This window comes from Phoca vitulina, unplaced genomic scaffold (assembly GCF_004348235.1).
Source record: "Phoca vitulina isolate PV1807 unplaced genomic scaffold, GSC_HSeal_1.0 scaffold5, whole genome shotgun sequence".
Taxonomy (NCBI): Eukaryota; Metazoa; Chordata; class Mammalia; order Carnivora; family Phocidae; genus Phoca; species Phoca vitulina.
Window position 1 is genome coordinate 63,112,468 of NW_022589708.1, and position 26,483 is coordinate 63,138,950.

The 26,483-nt window shown below is 40.3% G+C and overlaps 1 protein-coding gene across 1 annotated transcript in view; it reads right to left on the reverse strand.

Moving 5' to 3' along the window:
• Nucleotides 1–26,483, reverse strand: part of FREM2 (FRAS1 related extracellular matrix 2) — a 163,185-nt gene that overhangs the window by 44,793 nt on the left and 91,909 nt on the right. The window contains exons 5-6 of the mRNA XM_032403116.1: nt 25,008–25,133; nt 23,608–23,859 (exon numbers count right to left, since the gene is read on the reverse strand). Coding sequence (XP_032259007.1) covers nt 23,608–23,859; nt 25,008–25,133 — 378 coding nt within the window. The remainder of the gene's footprint in view (nt 1–23,607; nt 23,860–25,007; nt 25,134–26,483) is intronic.

Here is a 26,483-nt window from a genome sequence, read left to right on the forward strand (position 1 = left end):
AATCTTATTTACTCACGTGTACAAGGACCATCAGTCAAGGAAGCTTTGTAGTTCTAACTAACATGTTTGCTTAGAACGGAACAAAAATGCAAGCTTTCATGCTGTCTTTTGGTTTAGTATGGAAAATAATACAAAGAAACCTCCCTAAATTATTTTCAACTCAGGTCTCTGTTCTGAGCTCTGGACCTTGATAGCTAGCTGCCTCCTCAGCCCTGTGCGCCTCACAGCAAACTTCTTCCAAAGAAAGTCAGGAGAGTCACCTCCACTGCCCGCTCCTGGTTTCTCTTGGGCTCAAGGGCCACTTTCCTAGATTTGGCCAGCACACTTGCCATTGTAATCCCACCCCCCCACACCCACTTAACCAGGCTCTTAACCAAAAAGTTCATCCCTCAAAGCAAATTTCATCATGGTAATCCAGCTACAGAAAACCTGTCAGCGTTCCTCACCATTCGTAGATTGTTTGCAAACTCCTTGACATGGTTTACAAGACATTGGAGCCTCTGGTCTCAGTTTACCTTTAGATCTCATTTTAGGCCCCCTTCTGCTCAACAGTCTAGGGTCTTGAATGTCTTAAAAGCGTTGCTTCCAGGCTTTGCTGTAGCACGCCCTTGGTTTTGCACACTCCTTTCCTCCTCCTCAGGGGGGTAACCCCTGCTCCTTCCAGACTTCTGCTTAGAAGTTACTTGTGCTAGGAAGCACTCTGTCTTCCCCATCAAAGGCCCCACTCTCTCCACTGGTGGGGTCTCCGAGTTTTCTGAGGGGAGGAATTAAGCCTCCTTCATTCACTGGTGTTTCTCCAATACTTAATGTAATGAATGCTTGGCAGTAGGTGCTCAATCAACATTTGTAGAGTGAAGGAACATCAGTAAAATAGGATTTTTTTTTTTTTTCCCAGAATAAATGAATAAATACATCTTTGTGGTGGGTGAGTTAGAAGACTACACTCTTGGGACACCTGGGTGGCTCAGTTGGTTAAGTGTCCAACTTTTGATTTAGGCTCAGGTCAGGATCTCAGGGTCGTGGGATTGAGCCCTACGTTGGGCTCTGAGCTCAGGGGGGAGTCTACTTGAGATTCTTTCTCTCTCCCTCTGCCCCCCTCCCCCAACCTGGTCTGTCCCTCTCTCAAATAAATAAATAAATCTTCAAAGAAGAGTACATTCTTAGCATCAGGTAGTGGGAGTAAAGAAGCCTCTGAAGAAGGAGCAAGTGGTTATCCTTGTAGTAAAAGGACTTCGTAGGGCTGCCTTTTGGATCTGGAGGAAGTCCAAGGGGAAAGGGAACTGAATCACAGTGAACTCAAAGAAAGAGGGTTCTTTCTCTTTTTTAATCCTTTGCCTCCAGGGGATTCCGAGTAGGATGTGCATTGGAATCTCCCAAGATCAGGGGCGCCTGGGTGGCTCAGTCGTTAAGCGTCTGCCTTGGGCTCAGGTTGTGATCCCAGGGTCCTGGGATTGAGCCCCACATCGGGCTCCCTGCTTCTCCCTCTGCCGCTCTCCCTGCTTGTGCTCTCTCTCAAATAAATAAATAAAATCTCAAAAAGAAAACAAAAAAAAGAATCACCCAAGATTTAAAAACTGATTGGATGCTAGGCCTCACCTCCAGTTTATGGAATTAGAATTTCCAGTGGGCGCCCCAGGCACCAGTGTTTTTTGTTTTTTTATTTTTTTTATTTTATTTTATTTTTTTTAAAGATTTTATTTATTTATTTGAGACAGAATGAGAGAGAGAGAGAGAGCACATGAGATGGGGGAGGGTCAGAAGGAGAAGCAGGCTCCCTGCCGAGCAGGGAGCCCGATGCGGGACTCGATCCAGGGACTCCAGGATCATGACCTGAGCCGAAGGCAGTCGCTTAACCAACTGAGCCACCCAGGCGCCCTGTTTTTTGTTTTTTTAATGAAAAATATTTTTTATAGTAGTTTTCAGTTCACAGCAAAATTGAGCAGAAGGAAAAGAGATTTCCCATATCCTCCTGACCCCCTCCCACACTGCACCAGTGTTTTTAAAAACCTTTACAGGTTTCAGCAATCTGTGTGTTGTTTTAGCTCATTTCCGTGTCTTTAGCAAAAAATGACTACTTGTTGGATATCACACTAATTGTTTTGATTCAGTATCTTCATCCTCACCATCACCTTATGAGGTATGTACTATATTAATCTTGTTTTCACAGAGAAGGAAACTAAGGATTAAGGAGGTTAAGAGACTTGTCCAAAGTCACACATGAGGGAAACGGTGAACACCTAGACAAAGCCTGAGCCCTTAACTGAACTAGCTAACATTAACTAAGGCAAGAGAGGAGTCCTAATACAAAAGGTTTTCAAGCACCGGGTGACATATGGAAGTGCTGAATCACTATATTGTACACCTGAAACTAATGTAACATTGACTTCTGCTTAAAGGCAGTTTTGTGATTTTCTATCTTACATTCTCTAATCTAGCAGCAATGATAGATTAAAAATTAAAGGTAATATGCCATTTCTTTTTGGTAGCTTTGATGATTTTCCCCTTTATTGTTAATATACTTGATAAGGAAAGGAAAGGCTATGCTCCAAACAAGGTAAACATCTCTGTGAACTAAAAAGGTAAGACCATCATAGTGATGAGTGGAGCCGATGGTTGTGCTCATCTCTGAAGTCTGAAGATGGGCTGTAACTCAACATTTGAGTCATAGAAACCAAACGAAAACATAATTCAAAAGTGAGGGCAAAATATGGATATTTCTAGGCAACAGAGATGAAGAGGTTTTTACTCATCTATAGATGCACACTGAGAAACTGCTAAAAGCACAGAAAAAATACATAAATTCAAAGGGAAGAACTGTATAAAAAGAACTAATAAAATATGCTGGTAAATCCAACTAACTATTAACTACAGACATAAATAAGAATCATAGTTGATATTTTTCAGTAGCATTATTAACTAAAGTCCAAGTATGATTTAAAGCAAAATCATTAATAAAAAGGAACTCTATATAAAGAGACAGTTCACCAAGCTTATGTAATAATCCTGAATTTGTATTGAAATATATAAAGCAAAAATTGACAAGATTACAGGAAAATATTGATTAATCTACAATTATAGTGGGTTTTTTTAATTGTACAATTCTCAGAAAATGATAGATAAGTCAGAACATTTTGTAGAAATACAAAAAAAATTGCAACATAATCTTTGCCTAATGTATGTATGAGTCTGTGCTCCCCAAAACAAAAGATTAGTATCCAAAATAAATTAAACTTCCCATGAATCTATTAAAAAAAGTCTTAAGAGAGTAAGAGAGAGAGAGTGTGCATGCAAGCGGGGAGGGAGAGGAAGAGAGAGAATCTTAAGCAGGCTCCATGCCCTGCGCAGAGCCTGATGTGGGCTCGATCTCATGACCTGAATTGAAATAAACAGTCGGACACTTAACTGACTTAGCCACCCAGGCACCCCTATAGCAAAAATTCTAAAGCAAATGGAAATATTGCAGTTATATAAACATTCAAGTCTCAGAACAACTTCCATTGTTATATGTAAATAACCTTAAAACAAGACATTATTTAGTACTCATAAAACTCAAAAAATAATACTCATAAAATTTAATATGCACAAAACCTAAATAGTTCAACAGGATGAGAAAACAGACATTGTCAGATGCTGCTGGTGGGAGTGCAAATAGATTATCCAGCATGACCCATCAATCCTACCTTTTGGTAAATATCCTACAGAAGTTCTGCACGTGTATACTTAGAAATATTTACAAGTATGTTTAATGCAACATTATTTATACTTACAAAACAAGGACAAAACTCAAATGTTCATGAGTAAGAGAATGTATAATTAAAACTCATCTAAATGTAATGACTAAGTTGTATGCCTGAAACTAACATAACACTGTGTGTCAACCACACTAAAACAAAACTAAACTAAATTAAAAACAAAAAGCCACACTCATCTAAATGCATCAAAATAACAGATCTTGGAAACACTATGTTAATTAAAAAAAAAAAGCAAGTTGCAATAGACACATAACCAATTCATGATCATTGCAGCTTTGGGGGACTATGGTAGTTGAGTAATACCAGAGAGGACTTCCATTTCATGAAAAGTGTTTAATTCCTTTAAAAGATCTGAAGCAACTATGAAAAATGGTAACCATTAGTTTTAGATGGAGTGCATGTTATCCTGTATTATTTTTTACATTTTTGTAAAAAAAAAAATTTTACATGATAGTTATAGAATAATGTGCATAAGATAATTCATTTTATCAAAATGTATGTATATATTGTTTTTTTTTTAAGATTTTATTTATTTATTTGAGAGACAGGGAGAGAGAGAGAGCACAAGCCGGGAGGTGGGGGCAGAGGGAAAGGGAGAAGCAGACTCCCCACTGAGCAGGGAGCTTGATGCGGGACTCAATCCCAGGACCCTGGGATCATGACCTGAGCTGAAGGCAGATGCTTAACTGACTGAGCCACCCAGGTGCCCTATATCGTTAATGCACAGAAAAATAGGACAGAATATATGTCAAGCTAACTGGTTATTTCCTAGGGATGGCATTATGAGGAAATTTGACCTCCTTTGCTACACATTTCTAACACATTAATTACATACATACACTTAACTTTTTTTTCAAGTAGCATGTATTATTTTGTAAATAAGAAAAACAAGGGGGGAAATATGATGAATTTTCTCCTATAAATAACATCTTCAAAAAATTAGTTTTAAATAATTTTGACTGGGCCTTTCCCTACTTTTCTTTCAAGAAATACTTTAAATACATAAACATACATTCTTAAGAATGACCTCATAGCTAGGCTTTAAAAAGCATTTTCAAAATTCTTGTTGGAAAATAAAGTTCAAATGTGTATTTAAGGGGAAAGCTTAGGAGTATGTATCAGTTTAAAGGCATGTTTTGACATTTATTTTTCTTGCCAACTATAATTTTCTCAGAGAGCATAAAGAAAAGTCAGTACATGTCTAGAATGCTGATAATTTAAGGACTGAATCTTCCCAAGATTTCAGGGGAGAATATATGGCGAGTTTTTCTCCAAAAGGATAATGTTATCAGAGATTTTACTGTCAATCTAGCTTCACTCCAAAATTCTGATTTTGTCTTTTCCAGGGTCTATGTAAGTTTAAAATAAAGTTTAAATGTTATGCTCATCAGAATTTTCCACCATCTAGTAGCATTTGAAAGTCTTCTTGAATGTTCTTTATTCAACAAATACTGTTAAGCATCCTGCCTTCTAGGAGTGTGCTGTGGGTTTTTTGCGTAACTTTTTATTTTTGTTTCTATCCTAAATGATATATTGCATAAACAGAAGGGGAAGAAAAAACTCGTCATGACCCACTAATGGATTTTTCAACCCAATGGGATGCAATTTACAATTTCCTAAACATTACTCTTTATTTATGGCAAGGTTTCCCAAAGATGGTCACATACCCGTATTGCAAGTCCCTGAGGCGTTTTTAAAATGTAAATTCCTGGGGTCTCACCTCAAATCAAAATTAAAATCTCAAAAAATTTAAACTGTCTCAGGTGAGCAGCCTGCACACTGGAATCTGAGAATCATGGTTGGGGCGGGGGGTGGCGTGGGGGCGCAGGGACCGCACCAGGTGCTATGGTGCAGAGGTTCTCCGTGGGTTGTCATGTGCTGGAGACAGCAGGATGGCATCCCCAACAAGAAAAATGCTCTGTATTCAGGCTGAGCAGGTTTTGACAGCAGTGAAAAGGAAGGACATCTCCAAAGGATTAGGAGCAGCCAAGTCCTGAGCATGTGCAGTGGGTTAAAAAGCGGTGTGGCTCAAGTATATGGAGTTCTCGAGAGCGCAAAGATGAGGGCGGAAGTTGAGGTTACAATCAGTGGTGGCTGTGTGTGTTCTTGTATTTGATGCCAAGAACTATGGACAATGAGCAGTCATTGATCGTTTTTAAGGGGAAGTGACACAATCAGGACTTGATTTGCAAAAAGGGGAACCAGGGTGATAGAGGAAGGGCGAGATTAGAGGCTAGAAAAGGGTTACGGAACTACAATGGATGGAAGCGTTGGTGAGGTTTAAGATAGGGCCTGAAGGCGGGAAAATTGAGAATTCAGCTTCAAGAGGAGTCTCAAAAATAGAGTGGCAATGCTTTGCGATCAATTAAATGTGGCCAGCGATAAGAAGTGGATGAGTAGGGGGTATCCAGCTTAGTCAATGGGGCAACTTTTTAACCGTAAAGGGCATCCATGCTGTCAATCGTAGTTGCTTTCGCCAACCGATTGCTCTGCTCCATAATCTTTCTCTCTGCTTTCATTTGCTATCTTTCTCAAAACTCTTGGATGATATGTTTCTTCAAAAACGATATACGAGCATGCTGTATTTACATCTGTGGATCCTTCCTTTAGGGCAGATGAAGATTCCCAGTTATTTGTGGTTAAGAAGCCAGATGAGAGCATCCTCTAATTTTCACAGAGATAATATATTTAATTAAACCTAAAGGTACAAGTGCTTGGCTTGTCACAAGTTCTCAATAAACGTGAATCATTATTTTCATTATATTTTATAGATACTTTCTATTCATATGTATATTGTTACATCTAAAACCGAAAGTAATGATAAATATTAGACAACTAAATGACAGGTATGTGAGAAAGGATATTTACTTACAGCATCTGTGTGATAGAAAAAGATGTTACAGCCACACTGTGGAATACTATGTAGCCACTAAAAAGAATAAACAGGGTTTATGTGTGCTGGCATAAAAAGCTTTTCATGATATGATGCTCTGTGAAATAAACATAGCATGAGGTAATATGTATAATATGATCATGTAGGAATAACAAATACTTATTTTCAGTGCGTCTGAGCTGTTCTAATACATATATCTCATTTAAACCTCCTGACTACCCTTTGAAGTAGGTACTATTACCATCTCCACTTTACTGATGATGACTGCTAATCAAGTCCAGACATTTAAGATCAATAGCCAGTACATGAAAGGAAATCAGACCCTCTGCTTCTAGAATATGTGCTAGTTGCCACTTCATTATAGCAATAATTACCTCTAATCAAAGTGATTGGATAAATGTGTGCATCTAAGTGTGTATATAAAAAATCCACACATCGCACTCAAGTGACCTCAAGGAAGAGGTGTGGGTTTGGTGAGAGACATAACCAGACTCTTCCCATTTAGCTGATGTACTTCTTTTTCGTATTCATGTAATACTTTTGTAATAAAAAGACTAATACTAAACGAGGGTTAACCTGCATAATGTACCTCCTTTAAACATAGATGCAAAATATTATTAAAGAAAAAGAGATTAATTAGAGAGCGAAAAGTCTGTCCTCTCCTGTTAAAATCTTTAAGACATTTTTTTACTCTTAACAGTTTCTGGCATCTTTACCGACTTACTGTGGTATTTCACAGTGTTGTGGATGAGTACACTCCCGAGGGAAATGAGCTCTTACTTCACCTTCAAAGAAACCATTATCTGAGTCCCAAGGCCCTGCAAAATTTGTCTTTCCTTTCTTCTATATAACCTACTCCCTGTTGACAGCTGCCAAGCCAGTCCTGCCCCCAACACTGCTCACACTGCACCTGACGCGCTATATTCAAACGACTCATCCACTCATTCGTGTCCCTCATTAGATCTTCCCAAGAAGAAAATAAGTGTATTGTTCATCTGTAAACTCCAAGGAGAAGCATGCAGCCCGGCATAGCAGGGGGTCATCAAAAAATGTGTGGAGACATAAGCGGGGAGGAATCACTGCTTCCAGAGTTTCTTATCCAAAGTAATCATTTTGGCTCCAAAGCTCCTCTTATGAGGGAGAATACACCAATTAATGTTATAGTTACTGTCACAGTAATATAACAAAACAATTGCCACATTTACTGAGTGTCTGCCTCTGCCAGTCACATGAGAATGTCTAGAATCCTATTTCTTCTTTCTCTGAACACAGTTAAATACCTGGAGAGGTGAACATTTTTAGAGTATTTTCTTTAAAGATGTGTAATAAGAGTCTCCTTGAGTGACAAGAGAGGAACACAATAGTCTACGTAAGAGAAAACTAGAATATTAGAGCTCATTATTCTTCAGTTGTGACGATAAATTTCTTCATCAAAATAATATATATATATCATCATAGGAGGGGAGGAAAATGAGGTCTCACTTTAGGCTCAAACTCCCCATACCTTTAAAATTGTTACTGCTCCAAAAACCACCAATCAGAAGGCAAACGTGTACATTTTTATTCCTACTAACTAAAGTGAACTTTACAAGCAAGATTTCAGAATCAATGGAGATTCTGACATCAGGGTGATTTATGTGGGAATCCCAACAGCTGAACGAAGAAAGATTATGACCAACATAATGTCAAACACAATCTGTGTGCGGTCTCAGGAATAAAAGCATGGGGTTGACACTTGAAAAATAAATCATCTTGACCACAGACGACTCAACAATTGACACTTGAAACATGCCCGCAGGCGGCAAAGGAAGGGACTCCAGAATAAACAGCCGAAACGACTCCATTTCAAGCTGAGAGGAATGTGCTCCTTTATTGTAAGGATCCTTCTTCCTTGTTCCTCCTTGTGAGTGCTGCACACTAGCAGCAGCTTTGCCTTTGCTCCATCACTTCTAGTGTAGTACATGAAAGGGGTCCCAAGAGTCTTCCATCCTTTTGTGTTTGGGTGGGGGAAAAATGCACCCAACTGTCCCACAAACCATGGGTGCTAGTCTTCTTTTTAGGCACTTCTGAAATGCCTGACATTGGCAAAGTCAGCCTCTTTGGTTCTTGGCTTTCTGGTCTACAATATGGGGGTAATCCAGGTGGGTCTGTGTGAAGTCGAATCACCAAGCTTTCAGGTCTGTGCACATTCTTCTTGCCCTTCTTGGAGACTGGTGTTTTCCTTGTCAATATGATACTAGTTGGCAGCGCTTTCTCTCATTTAACATTCACGCAACCTGTTCGTGCTCACTTCCTGCATTCTTTATTGAAGAGAAAATAGTTGCTTCCCCTCAAGCAAAAATACTTAGAAGACCACTCTTGTCTCAGAAATGGTTTGCAAACTAAGGATAAACCCTAAACCAAGATGATAAAAATGTAGACATTATGATTTTTCGTGTGACTTCTTACATTCAGATAACATGTACTCAGTAACATACAGGACCTCCTAAGATAGCACCTTGTTTAATCATTCAAACTTGTGCTCTGTTTTAATTTATAGAGAATCAAAAACTAATTTTTTAAAGAAGTAAAATTAAAAAATAAAGCCACAGGGGCGCCTGGGTGGCTCAGTTGGTTGAGCGTCCGACTCTTGATTTCGGCTCAGGTCATGATCTCAGGTGATGAGACTGAGCCCTGTGTCGGGCTACGTGCTCAGTGGTGAGTCTGCTTAGGATTCTCTCTTTCCCTCTCCCTCTGCCCCTCCCCCTGCTTGTGCACACACACTCTCTCTCAAAAATAAAATAAAATAAAGCCATATCACTTCCTAGGGTGTGTTTCCATACATCTTGAGTTGGGATTCAGGAACAGTTGTGGCTGAGACGTGTGATCTTAGGGGTTCAAGGGTAGCTCAGAGAGGAGGTCAGTAATGGAATTGGGCAGCTAAATAAATGGCTTATATAGGGAAACTTAAAAGCCAATTCAAGACCGTTAGCGTTCAGATAAATATAGTGTCACTAAGAAGCTGCTGAGCATCTATAATCTAAGAGCTGAACAGAAACTGGAGCGGACAGAGTTGTCCGGGGAGGCAACGGCAATGCCTCTTTTCAGCCCTTCGGTGGGAGACTGACATTGGTTGTCAGAGAAGGACCTCAAAAATTCAAGTGAGCTAAAAGGTACCCATTTTGTTCTTAAAATGTACACATTTTGTTCTTGTTTTAGCATTTTGTAAACACATGAAATGTATTTTTTTTTTTTTTTTGATAAACAGAGCTCTACTCTGTTTTGCCTTTTTTTCATATTAGAAAAAAATAGTAAGTAGCCCTGGTCAGCCTGCTATCTCCAGGCATTCATCCATTTATTCATCACATATGTATTGAACATCTATTATGGGCTAAGCACCATGATCCACGCTGGCCATCCCGATGGACACACAGCCCTTGTCTTTGAAGAGTTCCTGGTCCAGTAGTTGAAACAGAAAGTAAATACCTATTGCACTGTTGTCTTGACAATAATAATAATGCTAACTAAACATACTGGTGTTCTAAGTACTTTACATACATTAACTTATTTATTCTTCATGACAGCCTTATAAGATAGGTGTTATCATGAGGAAACTGGGTCTTTTTTTTTTTTAAGATTTTATTTATTTATTTGACAGAGAGAGAGATAGTGAGAGCAGGAACACAAGCAGGGGGAGTGGGAGAGGGAGAAGCAGGCTTCCTGCGGAGCAGGGAGCCTGATGCGGGGCTCGATCCCAGGACCCTGGGATCATGCCCTGAGCCGAAGGCAGATGCTTAACGACTGAGCCACCTAGGCGCCCCAGAAACTGGGTCTTGACAGGTGATATATCTCCTAAGACAGAGCCAGGATGAGACCCCGGGCAGTACGGCTTCCCAGGCACACAGTCCCCACACATGAAGCAATTCTAATTGCTTGAACTGGGCTACGTGATCTTGCTAATTATTGATGTTACGAATTGTATCTATCTCCTTGTTCATTCTTCCCAATTTAAGATTATCATAAATAATCTTTCCCTCAATACTACCACACCTTCGTTCACAGCCACAAGCATCACTATTTGATCTGAAAGTTTTTCCTTTCTTCCTTTCCCTTGAATAACAACTTTAAAAGACTATCCATATCTTTAACGTTTTCAGCTCCCATTAACATCGAAACTTATTGGTCATTGGGTTCATCTTCCAAAGCATCTGGAAATCCTCTCTCCAAGTTGGCTGGTGCCCTATTCTTTGCTAAATCCAACTGCATACTGCGAACCTGTGTTCTTTTTTCTCTCCACAGAATGTAACGCTGTGGACCATACCTGTCTTCCTGAATCTCTTTATCCTTTTCCTTCTATAATACCACTCTCCTCTGGTTATTCTCTCATCTCTCCCTTGTTCCTTAATTGTGGGTGTTTCCTTTTAAAGGACAAAATAAGAAAATGGCCATTAAGTGCTCAGCACATTACCTGCGCATAGTAAGTGCCACGTGGTGCCTGTAAATCATTAATCTTATTAGCAGCTGGATTTTGCGGCACTGATGTGAGTTAGACAGGAGAGCATGAGGAGGTGGAGTGGGAGGATGTCCCCAGCAGAAGCAGCAACATAGAGCTTCACACATCTGGGGACTGCAGAGCATTTGGCATGTTTGGAACGCTGCCCAGGGTGAGGAGGTGGGGGAAGAAGAAAAACAGAAAGAAATGGCCAGGTCACACAGGATCTTGCGTGCCAAGCTAAGGGGCCTAGAAGTTGTCATGTGAGAGGTATAGTCAGTTGTGTTTTGGTTTTTTTTTTTTTGAGAGAGAGCGAGCCTGTGCATGCGCATGAGTGGGGGAGAGAGCAGAGCGAGAAGGGGAGAGAATCTTAAGAAGGCTCTGCGCTGGGTGTGGGGCTCCATCTCACGACCGTGAGATCATGACGTGAACAGAAATCAAGAGTCAGATGCATAACCGACTGAGCCACTGGCGCCCCAAGGTGTGCTCAGTTTTAAGAAGTGGAAGGCCGTGATAAAATGAGTGTTTAGGGGTGTGGAGGATGGATAGGCTGGGGGTAGGCAAACTGGAAGCAGGGAGACTAGTTAACAGCAACTGCAGGGATCTGGGCAAAGTATGAAGCTGGCTGGAAGAGGTGGTGGCAGTTCCGACGGCAAAGAGAGTAAGGATATGGTATTCAAAGATATAAAAGAGGCAGGAGAGCCTGGGTGGCTCAGTCATTAAGCATCTGCCTTCGGCTCAGGTCATGATCCCAGGGTCCTGGGATCGAGCCCCGCATTGGGCTCCCTGCTCAGCGGGAAGCCTGCTTCTCCCTCTCCCTCTCCCCCTGCTTGTGTTCCCTCTCTCGCTGTTTCTCTCTGTGTCAAATAAATAAATAAAATCTTAAAAAAAAAGAGGTATTGGGGCGCCTGGGTGGCTCAGTCGTTAAGCGTCTGCCTTCGGCTCAGGTCATGATCCCAGAGTTCTGGGATCGAGCCCCACATCGGGCTCCCTGCTCAGCGGGAAGCCTGCTTCTCCCTCTCCCACTCCTCCTGCTTGTGTTCCCTCTCTCGCTGTGTCTCTCTCTGTCAAATAAATAAACAAAATCATTAAAAAAAAAAAAAAAAAAAAGGGGTTCTCATTAAAAAAAAAAAGGTATAAAAGAGGCAGAATTAGGGATTTGGGGTGGGAAGTGAGAGAAAGGGGTCTAGCACTGGTAGAATTGCTTACCAAGATTAGGAATACAGGAGAAAAGCCAGGTTAGAGCAAGAACCACCTGCCCTACTCTCTTTTGTTTGTGTTTTCCAAATTTGCTTTGATTTCTTTCAGAAGTTAAGTCACTAGACCCACGGTAACATACTTCCCCTTTACTGATTAAAAAGAAAAAGAAGATCCATACATAAGTAAATTATTGGGTTTTCCATAATTATAACACAAGGGTTTGATGGAGTTTCCCTATTCACAGAAATGTCAAGGGATGCAGTGTTTTGAACAAAGTAATGAAGCTCTCCTCAGAGAATTAATCAAACATCTTCTCCTGCTGGTAGTTTATTTGTCCCCTCAGTACACTGAACTGGATCCAGTAACACTGGGTATTTAGACATACTGACATTTTAAAGAACTTCAAAGGATGCATTCTGGACCAGTGTCAGTTAAAACACGCTAGTTAGATTTGGTAGGAAGACAGAGATCCTCTGGAAAGTGGGTTTAAAATTCTGTCTCTTTCAACCCTGATGCATAGTGTAGACAGCATTTCACCAGTTCACTGAGCTATACACCATGCACCCTCGGCCTGCAAGGTGTAAAGCGAACACCTATACTATTTATAATCGTACCTTATATGTATAGGATACCCCCTTGCAGCAGTGAGAATGTGAAGAACCCTCTGGCTTTGGCTTTTTCAAGCTTTCCCTGGCAATGAGTATGGTCTTGAAAATCATCCCTCTAAATAGGTGTGATTCTAGAAGATGAAGATGAAGGAGGAGGAGGAGGAGAAGGAGAAAAGAATGAGCTTCTTGTTGGCATTTTGAGCACAGAGCTTTGGCGTTGTGGTGTACTTCCTGGGAGTGTGACACAGACTGTTTGTGAAACACCCTCAGGGAAACTGAAGCTGAGATATATTGCAGCCCGGGTAGGTGTAAAAAGAGAGCTCTTTTTCTCTCACAATGCCTATATTCTGACTATTCCGACTTTTTAAAAAAAGTACTAGCTAATAAAGCTCTACCAACCATTTAATTTCTTTTCATAGCACTTTGTTTAAACTCAGCAACTGCCGATCTGGACTGTGACTTGCCTCATTCCAAACTGTGCAGTTGTCTTCACAATTGAGAGACTGTCACAGCTTAAGGGGACATGTGACAATGCACATCAGTTTGTGAGCTGCCAACTCGCATGACTCAGTCTTCGCAGTTCTTTGTGTGGAGGAGACCTGGCCTTTCCGGAACCGAGGCCACACTGGATGCTCTTTTGAAAACTCCCATTACATGGGGAGCCTGGTCTTATTGTTCGCCATGTTGAATCTGTTTGCTCCTGTAGATTGGGCCCATCTTGTTCACTGCTGTGTCCTCAGTGCTTTGGAGAGTGCCCAGCGCTTAGTAAGGTGTAATAAATATGTGAAGTGAGGACAGGACAAATTTTAAGTGCTTCAAATGGCCTAAAGAAAAGAGGTATTTTTAGTTTTACCACATTTTAGATTCCCAATATAGATTATTATTGTGATTATTTAATATAATAATGATATAGGTCACTAGTTTTATCAAATGATATTACCCATATTCTTTACCGGGCAATTTTGTATCTCTCTAGGTCAGTAATAAGGTTCTCTATAGCATTTAAAGGAAGATTTAAGGCCAATTACAAGAAAGGTATGTATAGGATTTATAGGAATAATGGGAGAAAAAATATCCAAATGTCTGCTTCAGTAAGACAGAACGAAGACCTGCTGCTTAGGGAATTCATAAAACCCATATGAATCCTGTGAAAGGTAACATGTATCCATAGAGAGAAAGGAAGGTGCACAGAGGACCTGGCCACCCAGTAGGGAGCCCTAATTCCAGGAGAACTGCTTCTGGGTGCTGGCAGGGTTTATAAAGAAGCAAACGAATAAGAGTCACATTTCTACACTGACCAACGAACCACTAGATCAACAGTGTCAGAAAGTAGTACATATATTCCAAATTTTTTTCCTTACTTTTTCCTTCTAATGCCGTAAAAGGAGACGCTGTTGTCCATTTAATAATGGAATTTATGAAGAGCATGTTTTCCACAACAGACCACAGGTACATACGTCTTGTCTGGACTTAGTGAATGAATCATCATGCCTGTGTAAGTTCACTGTATTTCACAGACTCTGGCCTCTCTTTACATCATGGGACGTGCAGGTCACAGCTTTGAAGTTCTGCCTTCAGCCAAGTTGTAGCTTTGGGCTTATCGGCATTTTCTTTGTGTGTTATGACTTCAACAAGAGGAGGCACTAGACCTCTGTTTCTGGAGAATAATTCGCAATTTCTGATGCTAACAATTGCATTTATTAAGAGATCTTTTCTAATTACTCAGCCTCTTATGTTTTTATTGTTTTACTGTAATACCTCTTTTAATAATTTTAACCTCACAAAAATCTGTAAGTCTAGTATGTGAGAAGTCACTTCTCAGATTTATGTGATTTTTAGCACTAAAATGGAATTGGTCTGTGACTGAGATCTCGAGGTTTCTACAAAGGTTTAGTGACCTACTTCCAGGGTTTTAGTGATAATAAATCAGCAATGCATATCCTTTGATGTCTACAAGATGGTATTACATGGCCAGCACCCACTCTCCTGTGTGGAAGAGATGAGAGTCAGGCATTTAGTGTTACCATGAACAAGACAAAACAAACACGAGACAGCATTCACCCATAAGGATTTTACAAGAGAGCCCAAACCCGATCCTTCCGGAAGTGGGCAGATTGCTAAATGATGGGGAGAAATCAATGCTGCTCCTCGTCCAGTTGAAGTAGCAGAAGGTACTACTATGCTTTCCTAATGATCCTCGGAATTCAAATTGGTAAAAGGTGAACCTGAATAATTTATGTACAGAGTTCACGCCTAAAGCCTGTAACTGTCAGCATTTTAATTATTCTAGGATCCTCGGGTGCTATATGCATATAAAAGTATATAGCTTGTTTCATCTTGTCATGTTCTCTATCAGGATACCTCCTACTATCTTTGAGTAGAACAGCGTAGAATCAATCAGAAGCCAGCCTAGTGGTTAGTGCCATGGTCCCTCTGGTCCCCCTAGCTCAATGCTTACCAGCTATGTGACCCTGAACAAGTTACCTAACCACTCACAAATGAGGACACTGAGGCATCATAACACTTTGCCTGTAGTTTGTGTGTCCTTGTGTGAAACGACATAATTCAAGCAAAAGGCTTAGCACACCGAAGAAGATGCTCGTGTCAGTGATTATTATTTTATGACATATTTGATATCTATGAAGCCCTAAGAAAGAAAGACATGAGTTAATTTCATCTTGTGAACAGTATGGTCCTACTCGGCATCACAAGCTTAATGTCTTAGAACCACCCTAGCCAACGACGTGCCTGCAAATTTACACCCCATGAATGTGAGAGTTTATTTCTGGGTCGACTGGCCCTGTGTCCTGGCCCCGGTTCCCTGTGCTCACTTTCTTGGGGGCCACAAGGTCATTCTTCAGTGTAAATTATACGAAATTGTTAGCTGGTCTCCTAAAGAGCTCTGGTGCCTCTGTCCTTCTGGTGGCGGCGGTGAATGCTTTCATGCGTCTAGCAGGAGAGATTCAAGTGGCTGCTTGCCAAGTGTGCGTGCGCAGAGTGGAACAAAGCTCTCCATGCCTTTCCTGCGGCGAGCAGTGCACCGTGTCAACAGTTTTCAGGAGGCCAAGGGAGTTCACAGCAGCGGAGCGGCAAGGTCCTTTCGAGCTCCTGACCGTAACCGGTTGAGTCCAATGCACTCCTATTGTTAATGAACTCCCTTCGGACTCGAGCTCATTTGCCTTATGTTAATACATGCCCCTGCACCTCAGCCTACTGTGGAGTGGCTCCCTGTTTACAGCTGGCCTGCTGGGCGCTGGGGCCAGCCAGCTTGACAATTAGGCAGACAGGACCGGGAATGGGGGTCCTCTCAAAGGTCAAACCTGGGAAGTCTCACTTCTCTGGACCCTCCTACTCAGATTTAGTGACTGACCCACTCATTCACACTCACAAATGTTCTTTTTCTTACCCTCTCCCACTCATGAGTTTGTTAATAATGAATTAAGCCTCTAATTTTGCACCCCCCCCTCCTGAAACCATTATAATTTCAAAAAATAGTACGAAGTAACTTTTTACCATAAAATGGCTTAAATTTAACTGAGAAGTTGTATAAGATGAGGGAACTAAACCACACTATTTTACTGTTAGTTATTTTATTTTTTTTAAAGATTGATTTATTTATTTTAGAGGGGAGGAGGGGCAGAAAGAGAGAATCTTCAAGCAGACTCCCTGTGAATGTGGAGCCAGACACAGGGCTCGATCTCACAACCCTGTGATCATGACCTAAGCTGAAACCAAGAGTCGGACGCGTAACCAAATTGAGCCACCCAGATGCCCCGATGTTAAGTTATTTTAAAAAGAGGCAACATTTAAAACCAGTTTAAATGGCCTAAAAGTGTACTTATTGTTTGGCAACTCCAATAATGTGCTTTGTTTTGCACATTCCCACAATTTTCTTGCTATGTAACAAGTGATACTTAATGATTTATTTGCAACTAACAGCCCCTAAGTCTGTATATTAATATTTAGTAGATATATATTCTAGTAACCTTTAACTATTCTACTTTACACACTTAACTTACTGAAATATATGTGAAATTGCACTGCATAGTGATTTACCCTTTTACCTTCTCCTCTCTTTCTCGTGAATCCTACTGATTTCAATTGTCACCATCAGGTGTGCAACTGTGTATGTAACTCCAGCTTAGTCAGTTCCATATTTATGGGGGCCTATTGCCCAGTTTCACTGGCGTGAAGCCATAGCTAACTTGAACTTGGTGTGTTTACATAGAATTTCTCACCTTCTTCCAATCTCCTTTCCCTTGGCTGGTTTCCTCGCCTCCCATAATGAATGGTACCTCCCTTCTTTGAACCTGTCAAGCAGGTTTTTTAGAAACATATTTTTTAAATTCCCCTCCTCCCTCTTACCTGCATGAGATCCAAGTCATAGCAGGTTTGTTTTTTTTTTTAATTTTTTTATTGTTATGTTAATCCCCATACATTACATCATTAGTTTTAGATATAGTGTTCCATGATTCATTGTTTGTGCATAACACCCAGTGCTCCATGCAGAACGTGCCCTCCTCAATACCCATCACCAGGCTAACCCATCCTCCCAACCCCCTCCCCTCTAGAACCCTCAGTTTGTTTTTCAGAGTCCATTGTCTCTCATGGTTCTTCTCCCCCTCCGATTTCCCCCCCTTCATTCTTCCCCTCCTGCTACATTCTTCTTCTTCTTTTTTTCTTTCTTAACATATATTGCATTATTTGTTTCAGAGGTCCAGATCTGAGATTCAACAGTCTTGCACAATTCACAGCGCTTACCAGAACACATACCCTCCCCAGTGTCCATCACCCAGTCACCCCATCCCTCCCACCCCACCCCCCACTCCAGCAACCCTCAGTTTGTTTCCTGAGATTAAGAATTCCTCATATCAGTGAGGTCATATGATACATGTCTTTCTCTGTTTGACTTATTTCGCTCAGCATAATACCCTCCAGTTCCATCCACGTCGTTGCAAATGGCAAGATCTTATTCCTTTTGATGGCTGCATAATATTCCATTGTATATATATACCACCTCTTCTTTATCCATTCATCTGTTGATGGACATCTTGGCTCTTTCCACAGTTTGGCTATTGTGGACATTGCTGCTATAAACATCAGGGTGCACGTAGCCTTTCGGGTCCCTACTTTTGTATCTTTGGGGTAAATACCCAGTAGTGCAATTGCTGGATCATATGGTAGCTCTATTTTCAACTTTTTGAGGAACCTCCATACTGTTTTCCAGAGTGGCTGCACCAGCTTGCATTCCCACCAACAGTGTAGGAGGGTTCCCCTTTCTCCGCATCCCCGCCAACATCTGTCATTTCCTGACTTGTTAATTTTAGCCATTCTGACTGGTGTGAGGTGGTATCTCATTGAGGTTTTGATTTGGATTTCCCTGATGCCGAGCGATATTGAACACTTTTTCATGTGTCTGTTGGCCGTTTGGATGTCTTCTTTGGAAAAATGTCTGTTCATGTCTTCTGCCCATTTCTTGATTGGATTCTTTGTTCTTTTGGTGTTGAGTTTGATGAGTTCTTTATAGATTTTGGATACTAGCCCTTTATCTGATATGTCATTTGCAAATATCTTCTCCCATTCTGTCAGTTGTCTTTTGGTTTTGTTGACTGTTTCCTTTGCTTTGCAAAAGCTTTTTATCTTGATGAAGTCCCAATAGTTCATTTTTGCCCTTGCTTCCCTTGCCTTTGGCGATGTTTCTAGGAAGAAGTCCAAGTCATAGCAGGTATTTTTAGCAATAGGTTGTTTCCTTGCCAGTCTCACTGTCTCACTCTACACTTTTGGTTCCAATCCTGTTCACTTCCACGGCTATCTAATTAATAACCTCCCAATACAGCTCTGATTATTGCACTCTCTTGTTCAAACACTTCCGGGTGCTCCCTACCCAATAAATTCGGAACTCCTTATTGCATTCAATGGCACCCACGGTATGCTTTAATCTCTTTCTCAGACTCTACTGTTCATGATGCCCACCTTTCTTTTCTTTAGCTAGGTTTTTAAAGTGCTTCCATGCAGATCATGTTCGGTCCTCACAAAAATTGTGAAAGGTAAGAAATTCAGGTGATAATATGCTCATGTTTCAAATGAGGAAAACAGACCCGAGAAGAAAAGTGGATTGGTCAAGACTCCTTGACTAGAGAATAGCAAAGTGTATCTACAGCCCGGGGCCAAGAGTTAACTCAAGGACTTGAGCACTCAACCTTTCTCAGAAAGGCAACCTGGCCCAACTAGATTGTCCACTGCTCCCAGAGCTCTGCCCTCCCTCAAGTGTTCACTCATGTAATCTTGGAATACTTTGCTCTGTTCTCCATCTACCTGAATCCTTGCTGCCTGTGAAGCTCTCCTCTTTTCCTCCTCTGACTCACAAAGTGATCATGCAATTGCTTTTAATCCCACTCTGCCTTCTTAGTCTCCCTTTTACTGTCTCAAATTATGATTGAAATGAATGATTCTCATTTAACCTTCTATGCACTTAGTTTTTTTTTCTCCCAAACAGACTGTACACGTTGTGAGATTCTGGCCTATGTCTTAAATGTCTCTGTAGCCTCCGCCTATTACACTTTGTAAATGCACAACAAATATTTGCTCTGTGTGTGTATGGTATGTGTGATTCAATTTTTTTTTAGACGGCAGGATATTTCATATATTGTTTTATGTTATTGTTGTTTTCCAAGTGTAGAATATCTACATCATTATATCTAGAATCCTAGCCATGCGGAAAACCTGGTATAATCTTTATCATCCAGTGCACTCTGATAATACCTTTCACTCACTGAACATCCATTGGCATTCACCCAATCCTTAGTTAGCCTCACCAACTATTTTAAATAGTCTACTAATGGCTGCAATGAATTAATATTCTAAGCAGCTAGAGACTCATTTTCCCATACCTTGATTTTTAATATCATTCTAACTCAATCACACTAAATCAGAATGTAATTTTGTTTTTTGTTAAGCTGTTACTTTAATTGAATTTGGCCGTTCCTTCCAAAGACTGGCATGCCTTTGCTTAATTGGAGCTTACCCTAATGCAAGTAATGGTATTAAAGAAGAAAAAAGATGGTGACCAGGTCTTTCAGTTCAGCACAAATGAACAAAACATATTTCACCCACACACCATACCACAATGTATTTTTCTAGTATTAGAAATGTTTTTCTTCTCTAAAGCAGTCCTGCAGTTGAGAAAGCTTTTCCGATGTCAGTAAGCTTCTGAATGGCACTCAATTGAGTTACATTTACCATAGGGCTCACCACGCTGCCTTTTACGTGTCCCAGCAGCTCATATCTAGAATGGTAATTTGTCCAGGGTGGTTGAGGAAGCCAGCCACTTTAGCTAAAACCCCTGTGTGTTGTTGCACAAAAGCAGAAAATGGATTCAGTTTGAATGTTCCTTAATTAACTTCCACAGACGGACAGCGAAGATTAGTGAAATACTGTTAGCCCCGACTTAATACTCTTCCCAATGAACAGAGGCCATAACCGTTACTGAAGTACTGAGGACTGAGGACAGTGATGGAGGACGTTTAAAGCCGCACAAAATGACAGCATTATTCTTATGTCAGTGTGTAGCTCATGTGAAAGTCTCTTCCAAACACAATGAAGGCTTCAGCTGTTTCTTAAAGATTCAATACAGATTTGGCCAGGTTGTTTCTGCACTTTGAGCCCCTGTTCTACTCTCATATCACTGAGAGTGTGCACAGAGAAAACCCTTGGTCCTGGGTGAGATCTTCTGATACTGGGACCTGAAAAGAGTCACTTGTGGTCCAGGTCTTGATCTTCTCCTATGCAGGCACAGAAACAACATCTCTTCGCTTCATTGAGGAATAATCTAGCTTTGGAGAATCAATTCACTTTTTAAAATTCCGATTGCTCTGAGTTACAAAGTTACAAAGAATTTATTTCTTATTAGTCAGGGAATGGTTGGATGATTTGTCATCTAGTGTACCCATTATCACAGAAACAGATACACAATCAGAGCAAAGAGTGTTGGAAAGTCAGGAGGAATATTTCATCCAGATATGTAACAGCCTTGAACATTTTCCCTACTCCAATTACATAACTTTTAGTGATTGAAAGATTGGCTTTCCTCAGAAACAATACGTTTCCCCTCCCTACCAGTGTGGACCTATATTTATTCTTTTCTAGATTCTATGACAATTGCCTCCCTTCAGTTATGTCATTAGGTGTTACTTATATTTTAATCCCCTTGATGAGTTTCAGGATTCATTATAGCCTAGTGATGAAGCACATCAAATCTGAGTGAAATAGACCTAAATTTAAGACATATATCCAACACTTTACATCTGTGTGGTCCTAAGCAATTTTCTTAGCCTGAGTCCAGTTTTTCCATCGGCCAAGGGGAGGAGACCTATCTATTCCTGGAGTGGTTTTGAGATTTAACTGGATAATTCATGTAAAGTTCTTGGTACATGATAAGTGTTCAGAAGAGACAACTGTTTGTATTGGTATTACTGCGCATGCATGAAATTTGACTTTCTCCCCATTAAACCAGCATTCTTTTCTCTCTCCATGATGAAAGTTCTTTATGGCTAGCAGTATTGTTTTCATTTATAAACTATGTATGTGACAGGCAAAACACACTTATAAGATGTCAACTTCTAAAATGAAAAAAGTATAGGTAAAATTAGTATCCCCATTTTACTGATGGAGAGTTAGAGACATGAATAAAATCTGACCAGACAGCTAGTAAGATATGAAGTATTCCAACAAAGATGATCACAAAGCAAACTCCTCTTACATAAGCTTTGGGTTTCTCTTTCATATCATTTAAAAAAAATAAGTGAAATATTTACATGTTGAAAAAAAATCCCTCGAATAGACTTGTTAAAAATTTTGGACAAGCAAGAAAAATTAAGGTAATGACCTAGCTTGTTGCATGAGAGATAATACCAATTTATAATGCTTTACAGCAGTTAGACACGGAAATGTGTTTGATTCTTAGATTCTTCCCAGCACTTTCTTTACTGGGATTTCATACCCTTATAATGACTACCTTCCTCTTCATCATTTCGTATTGTATCCTTAGCATTCATGGAATGCACTCTGTTCTTTAAAATAAGAGAATTGAATAGAATATGCCCATATTATAAATCATATGAGGGCTACTTTTGCATGTCTTCTAAAGCAATTATATATTCTCCCATGATTTTATTATTATCAACAGAGATAACAAGCAACAACGTCTCTAGTGTACAACTATGTCCGTCCTAATCTCCAGACCCATATCTCCATTCTCCTACTCCATGTCCAGCACTTTGAAACCCTGCAGGCTCTTCAAACTAACATGTTCTAAATGAAATCATTGTTTCATCCCTAAACCCATCCTTTTCCTGTTCTCCCTAGCTTGGTGAACTGGACCACTGTTAACTCAACTGCCCTAGCTAGAAGCCCAAACATTATTCTTCAGACTTTCCTGTCCAGTCAATCACTATGTCATGCTCAAAGTAGGACATCAGTGGAAGTTGAGTGATTCAATAAAAAACAAAGATTCCAAACCAAAGTGCTTTGCCCTAATGCAGGAAGATTAATGGCTTAAAGTAGCAAATACGTACCCTAGAGACATTTTGATTCATGGAAAAAGGGAAAAGACATTTTTATTTCCATATTTCTCTTAATGATATTTGTGCAGAGAAGTATATGATAGATGTATTAAGATGACTTTCAACAGCGAAACAGAAAGACCTCTTGTCAAGTGATAGCAGTTACGGTCAGCTATACTACGTTCGGGAGTACATAACGGATGTGGGAGATTCTACTTGGCTGAAGGAAACTAACTCTCTTACTTGAAGAGACTTTCTGGCTTTGAAAGTCAGGCAAACGGTAAGGATAAAGATTAGCCAGATGAAACAAACAGAGTGTTTTCTGTTGTCTGTTGTCTTTTGTACTTTTGCATTTATTCTTCTCTTTTCTCAAGGCATAAGCTATTTCTTTTTTTTCTTTTTTTAAGGTTTTATATTTTTAAGTAATCTCTACACCCAATATGGGGCTCTAACTCACAACCCCAAGATCAAGAGTCACATGTTGTTCCAACTGAGCCAGCCAGGTGCCCTATCAGGCACAAACAATTTCTTGAGCTGGGAAGATTAAGACCCTTCTGCTCCTTTTTCTATTCCAAAAGCGGGATTATTTCATGGTAAATGAGTTTCCCTCAAGAAGAGTGGTCTAGGATAAACCCTCCTCCTCTTTGCGGCAGGGAGCTGCCTGTTGGATTTCATTTTCCATACATTTATTATCTTTCTAGTTATTTAACAGTCCTGTCGGATGGGTTTCTTTGTTAAACAAGTTCAAATACTGAGATTAACACTGCAAATATAAGCTTTTAAAAGCAAGACAAAACAAACAGAAAGGAAATAAATTGATTACAATTGCTTCGATTCTTCCTCATGAAATTGGAAAAGTTTAATCATTTAATGGTAAATGGCATTGTAAAAGAAAACTGTACAGAGAAAAAAACACGTAAGTGTTACTTTTGCCTTTTAAAAATATTAAATCAAGAAAGACAAATTGATGCAGCCAACTTTGAAACTTAATCACACTATAAAACCCAACATAAAAAAACACGCATGCTGTAATTTTTTTACACTCTCATTTGTCTGTCATAGTTTGTGCCTGATGTTGGTCTGCCTGGTAGGAGGAATAACTTTCAATTAAATTAGTACTTACCATCGTCTTTGTCAGGGATGATCTTAACCTGAGCCCCTGGGAACTCTGATCCAATCCTCCCACCCATGGGCATGCTCAGAAGGACATGGAATGTTTCCTCCTCTTCATACAAGGAGTCATCAATAACAACTATGCGACACATTTTCTCGCGCTCATCTTTGTCAAAGCGGATGACACTGGTGTGGTCCTCGGGCCTGGATATGTAATCTGAATAGGACAGCACTGATGTGGGCACAGTTCCGCCTGCCGTGCCTGGGGACAGAGAATCCGAATGGTGTTTATGTAGAACATGTTACAAGGGTGTTTCCAGAAATAATTATTTTCATATGCAACATCTTCATGGTCAATTTGTATATCTGAACCTCCCTGGAAATTGCAATAGTGCCTACATACTGTTTTAGCATCATGAGTCCCCTTCACAGTGGTCTCAAACATACAAAGAATATTACATTTCAAGTGTTTTCTTCTCTACTTCCCGCCACTGGTCTTTCAGAAGAACACAACATTACAAAATAATAGCTCCTACTATTCCAACGCTTACTGGGTGCAGGCAAAGTGCCAAGTGCTTTACATGCATTACCTGCTTAAATCCTCTCAACACTCTATTGGGGGTTACACATTGGAGACTTACAAAGTTAAACCATTTGCTCTGGGACCCAGAGCCCAAGGTGGACCCTGAAGTCTGTGTTTCAGACCACAATTCTTTATCGCCTTTCAACTCATATAAATACATTAATGGGAATTTTCACGAATGTCTGCTCAGATATCAACTGCCTATATGACGTTCTCTTTTGCATTCTTAGAAAGTCTACCTGTTTCTTAGAAAGATACTTAGCATATTAATGAATATTATGTATTAATTTTAATTTTGTATTACATAAAATCACCTTTCAGAGGAGGATTACCTAATGAGCAAAAGAAATATTTTGAAATTCAGAGGCAGCTTACCCAATGAGTAAAAGAAATATTTTGAAATTCAGAGTTTTAAACTACTTTGAAATTAGTTTCTTTTCCTTGGGTATGTATTTTTTTGTCCCCTCACCCCCCCTTTAAAAAAAAAACCCTCTTCTACGTGATTGCGTTTGGGTGGGGGAAGGGTACTTCAATTTCTTGCACTCCAAACAGCTTTAAGTATTAGAATAAGTAACCACACGAATCACATATGTTTTGATAAGTAACAGCAGTGCTTCCAGGCCCTCTTATCTCTAGTAATTGCTTTTTTTCTCCTCAGAGGTGTAATAGTGAAGGAAGACTTCTGGATAAATGCTTTTTTGTACTTTATGAAAACTGTAATAATAAAGCATATCCCTCAAGGCATAATGTTATGGTTCCAACATGTCAAAGAGGCTTACATATACATCTTTGGGGGGACAGTTCAGTTCTTTGGTAAATCGAGCTACCTTGTTGTGTATAACAGACCACCATCAGCTCCTGGCTCACGTCTCCCCTTCTCCTGACGGGAATGAACAGCTCACCGACATCTTCTTCAACAGAGTATTCAGACTGGGGAATAAATACAGTTGACTCTAAGGAGAAAACACAGTCGCAGCTACTATTATTTTTGTCTGAGCTTCTAACAATCCGAGGCAAATTAAAATTGCTCTAACGATCAACTTTCTCCCCCTGGCATATTCTTTTAGAATAACACAGCGTGAGGGGAAAGAGGAGAAGAGGGGAGCAATCACAGGTATAAAGCGTGCAGGCTCTGGGCCAGTGAATTCTTAACCTGGAGATAAAGCCCAACATTGCTTTTATCTCTAGTAATTGGTTTTTTTCTCAGTCAGTGCGGCTGACATACTTCCTTTAAATGCAACTTTGTTCCCTTGACACAGGTCACCACCTTCCAGTGGCGCAGTCAAATTTTAGAGGCAAAAGAGATGTCGAAGTCACCTTGTACTTTACAGATGAAGAAACTCAGGTGCAGAGAGTTGAACTGATTTGTCAAAGCCTCCTTACTGGTTGAGTCAAAATGAAAATTCAGATCTTGTAAAATCTGCTCGAATTTACCTCAAACGTGTTCCTTTTGAATGATTAATGCTTAAAAATATAATAATGCATTGTTCAATACTTGATTTTTTTGCTTGTTTTTGAAATCGCAGTTCCTTTAGAATTCATGAATCTATGAGTCAGCTGTAAGGAACGTACCTGTGCTTTCCTTCCTCCCCTAGAGAAATAACAATAACACACAGTATACAACATTATATTTATAGAGTAAGTCTCAGTGATTCATTGTTAAGGTAGTTGAAAGGCATGCTAAATAATAAAAATGGCATAATTAAATTGGTGAAAAATATAGTTCAGTGTAAAAGTAGGTTGAGTTCAGGAAGACATTTAGTTCAATAAGTTGACATGATAACCCCCAAACAGATACTTTGGTGACTGGGAGTCAGTTTCACTGAAGTCTCGCATATGCATAGAAAATGCTTCATGGTTATTTTTCAAACAGTAAGCCACCCTGCTTTTGATGAGTATAAAAGACTGTTGGAATAAGACATAGGCGCTCGGGGTCCATGTCCCATCCTCTCCACCCTGCCCTGTGCCCCAGGAGCTGACGAATGTGAACCACATCAAAGGTTTCCCTTGTGCTCTGGCTTCCCGATGGGTCCGCCAAAGGGGAGCACAGGCAGGACCTGGAGGTCAAGAGCAGAATGAGGTCTGCACCATTCATTCCCCTGGCTGCTTCCGGGTTCAGGGCTGGCCGCACCCCTTCCCCCAAGTAACTGTCATGGTGCCCACTGGACTCCCTAGCTCACTCTCTGGGCTCAGCTAACTTCTCCTTCCCTCAGGCCTAGAGGTGGTAACGGTGCCTACTCTTACTAGCCTTTATCCTCCTAGCCTTTATCATGCCTGGTGGTCTCCTAGTCTTTGCCCTCAAC